The 8,931-nt window shown below is 31.0% G+C and overlaps 1 protein-coding gene across 1 annotated transcript; it reads right to left on the bottom strand.

Moving 5' to 3' along the window:
- Positions 1-4,571: 4,571 nt before the first annotated feature.
- Positions 4,572-5,864, bottom strand: LOC123269437. The gene is made up of 3 exons (XM_044735140.1): positions 5,057-5,864; positions 4,813-4,852; positions 4,572-4,729 (listed from the first exon to the last, which is right to left on the bottom strand). Exons 1-3 carry the CDS (start codon positions 5,862-5,864, stop codon positions 4,666-4,668), a joined length of 912 nt encoding a protein of 303 aa, XP_044591075.1. The 3' UTR covers positions 4,572-4,665.
- Positions 5,865-8,931: the final 3,067 nt, after the last annotated feature.

Genomic DNA, 8,931 nt, shown 5'->3' with positions numbered 1-8,931 from the left:
CCGTGGCCTGCATCGTCGGAAACTACGATACAGGTTCCGGTCACTCCCAGTGGGTCACAGCAGAGAACGATCGTCTTGTTAGGTCAATTAGTGCGACCAACCCATTAAAGGGGAGTTTTGTCTACGGGAGCTTATTTTGTTTGGTTATTTTGCTTGGCTCCTACCTGCTGTACCTCATCAACTAAGAGATTAAGTGTCATCCAAAGACAGCGAGCATTCTTCCATTCGCCCGGGGAGACGCGCCCGGCAGCAGTATCTCTTCTGCCCCGAGGTGTGTGTGTGTGTGTGTGTGTGTGTGTGTGTGTGTGTGTGTGTGTATGTGTGTGTGTGTGTGTGTGTGTAAGTATGTAAACCTCTTATAACTTTTGAACGGTTGAACCGATTCCATCGCGGTTGGTGCTATTCGAAAGGTCTTCACTAAACTTAGATTTCATAGAAATTTAAACCGATTTGGACCGATAGAATTTACGAAATTCAGAGAAATCTAAAAAAAAATAGGAAAAAATTTTTTTTCAGAAGTGGTTTTTTTGGAATAACTTTTAAACGGCTCTACCGATCAATTCCAAAAACTATTTAGCTCTTAACCTTAAAAAACCACGTCGATCGCCGCCAATCCGGTTAAAATCGGTTGATTCGTTCAAGAGATATCGTATTAAGAGATACCGGAATTACTCCGAAATATTTTATCTAAAAAATTTTTGTTGTAAATGCTATTAAAGAACATGAAAAACTACATCGATTGCCGCCAATTGCATAAAAATCAGTTGATTTATTCAAAAGTTATCACGGTTTGAACATTAAAAAAATACTGTTCTATGAAACTTCTATCAGACTTTTAAGCTCGAAGAGCTTAAAAGCATAGAAAAGCTATCCTTTTAAGCTCGGAAAACTCAAAATAACACATAAATTGTATTTTTGAGCTTGGAGAGCTCAAAAACATCATTAGTGCAATTTAAAGCACCTAGGTATGGAATTAGCGGGAAATTACAGGGATGGCCTTCAGGGTCTACTGTTTTTTTAATTTTTTTTTGATATTCTTATAATAGAGAACTCATTTAGTTGCATGTGCAACGATTTAAATATTTGCAGATTAATTAGAGAAAAATGCAATGAAACGACAGACTATCATCGGAAGATAGAAGAGTTTGGGGCCTCTCCCAGGTCATAAAGTATTGATTTTATGTAGTACTTTGACAAAAAAGATTATTTGTAATAATACGTAATATTATATTAACCTAGATTTAACAAATTTCCCTCGGGACACAACATTATGATAAAATAACTGAGGAGGATTTTGGTATATTAAGTTATAAAATTACATTTCAAAATTAAAGAAAAAAATGTAAATTATCTCGGTCCGATCTAATATTATCAGTAAGTGCTTTTCGTGCGATTAAAAATACGATTGAGAAGAATAGACTACTGATTTTTCGGCATCGTGAAGGCAGGACATTAGTATTATTAATTTTTTCTCTTATGAAAATCTCAATATATAATCGAGTCCTAAAAACTGCTATAACCTGAAATCAACTAAATTAGTCAAATGTCCCCACAGACTATAATGTCCTCAAAACTGTCGTATAGGCAAAGTCCTGATATCTGCTATTTTTTGAGAAAATCCACTAAATAATCAATAAAAATCGAAAAAAAAAGTATATATATATATATATATATATGTCGGAGATAATATTGAGCTGGGTTTTCCTAGAGATAGGGAAATTCCCAATATTTTAGTTTGTCTGTTATAACTTAAGCCGATTATAATTTTTATGGTTATGGCGATGGGCTTGAGTCCGGAGTGACAATGGTCACCAAACGTAGCCGAGGTCACAGGATAGAAGTAATAAGTATACAGTTAAAGATATCGACAGACAATAAGGGCTGTCGAAATATTTTTTGAGAGAAGAAGTACTTAGGGTACTGAGACGAGTAGTTCTCGTTGAGCATTGATCAAGTAAAGATCGCATACATCCTGCTGACCCCGGATTCGTTCTCGGTCTCATTCCCCAGTGCTTTTACCTTGTATATTAATTATATTTAGATAATTAATTGTAGTATTGTTTATACAAGTTAGCGTATATTTTAATTATTCTAAATTAATAAATAATTGAATAAACGAATCCAATGGACTGTACTAACGCCCCTAATAATGCTTTTCTGATATATATATTAAACCGATAGTATGAGACACATGTTTTTTTTAACGTATGGGATTTATCGATTTTTTGTTTATATATTTTTTTTCTTGGAATAATAGCAAAAATTGATACTTTGAGGACAGTCCATGAAGTATGCAAGTAGCCGAAGGTTTGCCCTCGAAGTATGCGATTAGTAGAACGCATGGTTTGAGGACGGTCCTCAATCTATATTCAAACCATTCAAATACTTCAGGGACAGTCCCCGAATTATCGTTAATTTGACGACCGATTTTTCGGGGACTAAAAAATCAAATTGTGAAAAAAAGATAAAAAATTTTTTTCACGATTCATACATATTCACTGTGAATATGCTGCACATATAAGCAAACACATTTAATCCAAAACTTTTTCTCATAGCTCTTAAAATTTTGAAAGGACCAAATTTTTTTGCGGTTGCGAAAAAAAAAGTAATAATTTTCAATCATAAGACACTTCATTTTTTTTTCCAAATTGCAGCAACAGTTTAGATAATAATATCATAACAATTACGTATGTACTTCAAATTTAATTGAAAATTCGTTTTTACCCCGATAATTATCTATCATAATTTTTAAATATTTAAGGAGACTTTGTATGAAAATTTTATGATAACTATTGGGAAATCAGCAGGGGGCGTAGCTTCTTCTTGTGGCAGAAGCAGTTACTACTGTAAAACGCATTTTTAAATAAGCTGCCGTGTTTTTATATTCAATTGTGTATTTACACGTTGTATTAAATCGAATTTTTAATAGAAATTTAATGAATAATGAAAATTTCAATTTAAGAAATTTTTAAATTTGCATGATACTGAAATCAGTAGACAACTTGTCAAATTTTCATTTTTTCAAAGAAATAAATTAGGACAAATAATATATTTTAGAAAAGTTTTACTTTTAGTTTTTTAAAATTTCTATATGTGAATTTTTTTTTATGTGTGAATTATTTTTTTTTCTGTAAGAATCTGTTAAAAAAATCTGAAAAATTTTCAGATATCTTTTAATTTTAGCATCATGAATTTGTTAGTACTCAGTCCAGTAATAATACTATATTACACGATTAGGGAAGTAAGAAACTTTACAGTAAGAAATGTCTTAGATCACATGTAATTGTCAGCCGAGGCGAAGCCGAGGTTGACAAACATGTGATCTGAGGCTTTCTTATTTACTTCCCGTGGAGTGTATACTATTTTTTTGCTCGACGAAGGCAGAAAGCGGCACTTTCGTTTAACGCAGCGGGCCGAAAGTTGACGCTTTCTGCCCGTCGAGCAAAAAAAATATTTATATTAATTGGTTTAAAGTCATTTTTAGTGAAATGTAATGAACACACTCTTTTGGACTATGTAACTTTATTTCAGATTTTTATTGCTTTCATCCAAGCTAGTCAACGCTCTACAACTTCATCTTCACCAAATTCATTTTTTATCACCACAGAACTAGAATTTGTCGGAGGAAAAGTGTAAAATCAAACTGTATTGTTCTCACTAGACTTGCTAATGACATTAAAGTTAACCGACGTTCAACAATGTTTGATTTTTTTTATCAATTAAATTAGAAGAAAAAAAAATATTTTTACAAAATTGCACGTATAATTTTTAAGACTTTCTGCATGTGAAATTTTTCAATTAATTTTTTTTTGTCTTCAATAAAAGAAATTCTAAAAATTTTTAGATGACGTCTAATTTTAATTGTCATGACTTGCTTTTCCACCCATACACGCAGCAGAATGTTTTATTTTTATTTTCTCGTGAAGGAAACTACATGATTAAAATTTTTTGATCAAATGTTAAAATTGATGTTATTTTTAATAATAACTAAGATTATAGACTATAATTAATTACTTGGGTCATTCCACGTCAAATCGACCAATAGTTGGACTCGACCCCTTTCGATTTGGATAAATTTTGGTCAGAAGTTTTCTTTTATCCTATAACGAAGTTCTGCCAAAGGAAAAAAATTAAAAAAATTTTTTTCAAAAGTTATGCAAAATCCAAAATTTCACTATTTTCCATATTTTTTAAATTTATGTTTCAAAAATCTCGAAAACTATTGCAATTAAAAAAATCGCTTATGGTAAACTTCAAAGGGGACACTTGGGGCTATTAAAAAAAAAAAATTTTGAAAAATCTCCAATTTGTGAAATTTTGAATTTTTGAAAATTGTCAAAATTGACCGTCGACAATAAATTTTTGGCTCAAATTTTTTTGTGTACTACCTTGTACCAATCTTAAAAGATCCTGAAATTTTTGGAACTGCGTTTTTTGTTTTTTCAAAAATATGAATTTTTGAAATTTGTTAAAAAAAAATTTTTTCTTAATTTTTTTTTTTTTTTCTAATCAGTTTGGCAAATCGCGTAATTTTGATATTTTGAACAGTTGAAATTTCATTTAATGGCATAATGATGAGAAAAAAAACATTAATGATATTTGTTTATTATTGGTTATTAATTTATTTAATAGGGCTTTTTACGTGTAAGTTTACTTGACATTCTGTTACGAAAATTTTTTTTTCTTCAATTCTTCAGTTACTGTTGTTGCTCCTTTTCTTTTTCTTAACCTGAAAAATGTTAATATGACTTAAATCTTTAAACCCAAACTTAAAATAGATAAAGGACTAACACAGAAATTTCAGATTTTTACCTGCTTTTAATATCTGGTTCTTCAACGAACTCGTAGATATCTGTATTTTTTAACCGGAAATCCTTTCCTTCCTCAGATGAGGATGAGGTTTTTACTCTCATCACATCACTTGAAATCGGAATAGCGGCATGACAATTTCGGATTCCTTGTACTGGCAGAGCATTTTTAAATCTCTGGTTAAGTTTTTTTTGAGTACGCTGAATCTGCTCATTTGAAACAAAGTCACAATTGATTCCGTGAACATTTTCTTTTGCCCATTGGAATAGCTCATCAGGTGTTTGAATTTGGTCGTCAGCTTTAGATTGGAGGTTGGCTCTGTCAACCTTCCGTTTTAATGTTCCGCCTAAATCATCACTTGGACCTTTTCCATGTGAAGTTGCAAAATAATGCCATTCCGCTGGTATTTGAAAATCTTCCTCATGATGCAGCAAGTTCAGCAAATTGTACCGATTTTTATATTGAGATGCTGCACCATCCGAAAAATAAATTATTTTAGAAATGTCTGGGATTTTATTTTTCAGAAACGATGTCAGTACTTCCTGGAAACTATAAACTGCTGTTGTATTATGCGTCAAGTTGTCTGAAATGATTATCAAATTTAGAGGTACTATATTGTCGACATTTTCATCAATGGATCTATAATAGCAAGCAAATGGATGGATTGTCGCTTGACTATTATTCCAATAAGCTCCTTGGACACTGTTTTGAAGTAAAAATGAGTAATTTTCTGAGAAGTCAGCAACAACAAGTACTTGTCCAACTTCGAGATTCTTTTTCGTAGTTTGAAAAAATTCAGCCTGTTGACGAGCAATAAAATCATGCTGAAGGAATTTTGGAATAGATTCTACCAAATTATCAACGAAATCATCAGTTGATTTCACAATCGTTTCCAAAGAACATCGATCTACTTGAGTCCATTGTTTATACGTTATTTCATCTACAAAGTTATCATTGAAAATATTTTCGATCGTTCTTCTTAATTTTGTCGAGCCAGGACAGTTACTACAGGTTCCCAAATAGCAGTCACTCGTAGGCCGAGGACAAATAACCATTTTCAAGCAATCTCGATATGAAGAAAACGGTTGACTTTCATCGCTACATTTTAATTTGTCAAGTTTTGCACCATGAAATGACAGTTTAAAATTTTCGTGAATGAGACAGACACAAACTACGTGAGTGCCAGATGAACCTGCTAGAACACATTCAGGGGGTCTCAGACTAGCAAATTTTGAAAAACTGACTTTTTCAAATGGGTATTTCTGCTTGAACAATTGATAAATTTCATTTAAATTACCCAAAATCAGCCGTTTTTGTTTTGGAACCCGTTGACCATTCTCATGAACAGATTTAAATTCTTTTTACCTGGTAACTCTCTACTTACATCTTGATTTCGATAAAATTGTTGAATTTTCTCTTCAGTAGTTTTTAATAATGAATGACCTTTGTTTCTTTGTGGAGTGAATAGAATGCCATCTTCACTGACTTTTTGTTTTACTTTTTTCACCATGTATGTAGATGCTTCAAAACATCAACAATTTTTTCCTGTTGACCAACTTAAAGGCAAAACAGATAAAATCTGTAATTTTTCACTCACTTTGCTGCAGTTATTAAATTTTTCTTTTAGCTGATTTATTATTTCTTTTCCGGTTAATTCAGGAGTATCGTCAATGTTCAATTGTTTATTTTTAATTGTGTCAGAATCATTTTCCATAAGATGTTCAAAGCATGATTGCAGTTTCGATGTCATCTCATGATATTTCCGTTGAGCGTATGTTTTTGATCGATCTAAATCTTTTTTTTTTACAGGAGATAAATTAAAAATTTTGGCAATAGAATTAAGGCGATCTAGATGTATTTCAGTAGGTGTAAAAGTTTCACCGGTTGAGCTGCACATTTCAGATGTTGAAGTTGTCACATTTGACAACTGCAAGTTCTCAGATAAATTAGAGGACATTTTTTCGTCCACCAGGCTTTGAATTAATATTGGAGTTCCTACTTGGTCAGGTGTTTCGGATGGTTTTGATGATTTGGAAACGGAATCTTCAGAGACACTCTCAACTAGTTGACTTTCTTCGACATTCACAGTTTTTTCAAATATTTCAACTTCATTTTGATGTTCTGGTAATTCACTATAGACTCTTTTAGTACACGAAATGCATAGTTTACTTCCCGGTATAATGGAAGGTAACCTAATCTTACACTGTTCGAACAATTTTAAACTGACTGGTCTCAAAGATTTACGAACTATACTGTCATGAAGTTTAAAGGGATCAGCACAAGATTTTTTGATTTGAAGTATATTTGATACGATACTGTTTGTCATGTTGAGAGCAAATAAAACTAACATCTGTACCACTTCTAGAATTCAGAGTAATCTGATCTTCGTCAGAAAAATCTTTGCAATTAATAAATTTTTCTTCAGAGCATATTTCATTCTTAAATAATCCAATCGAACACTTTTTATTTTCCATCACTAATCTCTTATTTTTTCTGCACTCAAAATTTTAACTAGATAATGTCCTCAAATTAAACACTTGATAAGATAATTGTTATAAGTTTAGAATTTGAAGAAAGAGTTATTTCTAGACACTTACTTAGAATGATGACTGTCTTCGAAATAAAAATCAGAAAGGTTAACTTTATCTTACACGTAAAGATTCAAACGTCACGCCACAGATGTCACCACTTCTTCTACTTTAACATCAAATGATAATACAGGTGTCAGTATCATTTTTTTTACGAGTTTTATTTTGAAAATGATCCCAAAAATGTCATTAATGTTTTCTCATCATTATGCCACTAAATGAAATTTCAACTGTTCAAAATATCAAAATTACGCGATTTGCCAAACTGAATAAAAAAAAAAAAAATTTAAGAAAAAATTTTTTTTTAACAAATTTCAAAAATTCATATTTTTGAAAAAACAAAAAACACAATTCCAAAAATTTCAGGATCTTTTAAGATCTGTACAAGGTAGTACACAAAAGAATTTGAGCCAAAAATTTATTGTCGACGGTCAATTTTGACAATTTTCAAAAATTCAAAATTTCACAAATTGGAGATTTTTCAAAATTTTTTTTTGGAAATTTTTTTTTTTTAATAGCCCCAAGTATCTCCTTTGAAGTTTACCATAAGCGATTTTTTTAATTGCAATAGTTTTCGAGATTTTTGAAACATAAATTTAAAAAATATGGAAAATAGTGAAATTTTGGATTTTGCATAACTTTTGAAAAAAATTTTTTTAATTTTTTTCCTTTGGCAGAACTTCGTTATAGGATAAAAGAAAACTTCTGACCAAAATTTATCCAAATCGAAAGGGGTCGAGTCCAACTATTGGTCGATTTGACGTGGAATGACCCACTTAATTTTTTAAAAAAGAATTTCAACAAATTTCAACTGCAGCTTCGGCATTTTATGTGACATTAGCTGTTTATACTCGACCTGCATAGAGTAGTTCGCATTTGATTCGTCAGGTAGCGTTTTTAAGTGAATGATTTCCCAATTGTCGTTCATATCACTATAGAAATAACGCTATAACTCAAATATGAAAATCGGCACTTAAAAATTAATTATAAGCTCTAATAGTGCCGTAATTATTATGAATTTAAAGCCGCGTAAAAATTCAAACTAAGAAATTGATAAGAATTTTAATTTAAATTTTTAAAACGTGCGAGGGTTTTTAATTGGAAAATTAGTAAAATTAGATACATTAACTTTAGATTTTGGAGAAAAAAATGTAAAGATAAAGTTAAATTGAAAAGAACCGGTTCTGTCGAAGATTTGATTTTCTATAAAATAGTTTCTTTAGAATTTTTGTATCTTCAACACTTCAGCCTCAACAAGTAAATGTAACTATTGAAAGCTAAACGGATCAGTTCTATAACTTAATTTTAACTTTAAATATAAATTTTGGTAGAATCAATAGAGAGATACCGTTAAGATAACAATTGTCTCTTTTGTTGTAAGTTTGACTCGGTATAGCAATGTTTTTTTGAATTTCTTGTATCGTCAGTATTTGAGCCACGATAAGTACTGTACAATATTTGAGTGACAGATTATATATAATAACAGAATAAGTCATGTAAATGATTTCAAATGATCAAAGAGTTACATTCTTAG

This window comes from Cotesia glomerata, linkage group LG7, assembly GCF_020080835.1.
Source record: "Cotesia glomerata isolate CgM1 linkage group LG7, MPM_Cglom_v2.3, whole genome shotgun sequence".
Lineage (NCBI taxonomy): Eukaryota > Metazoa > Arthropoda > Insecta > Hymenoptera > Braconidae > Cotesia > Cotesia glomerata.
The sequence above is the reverse complement of the archived record's forward strand: the minus strand, read 5'-3'. Positions and strand labels throughout refer to the sequence as shown.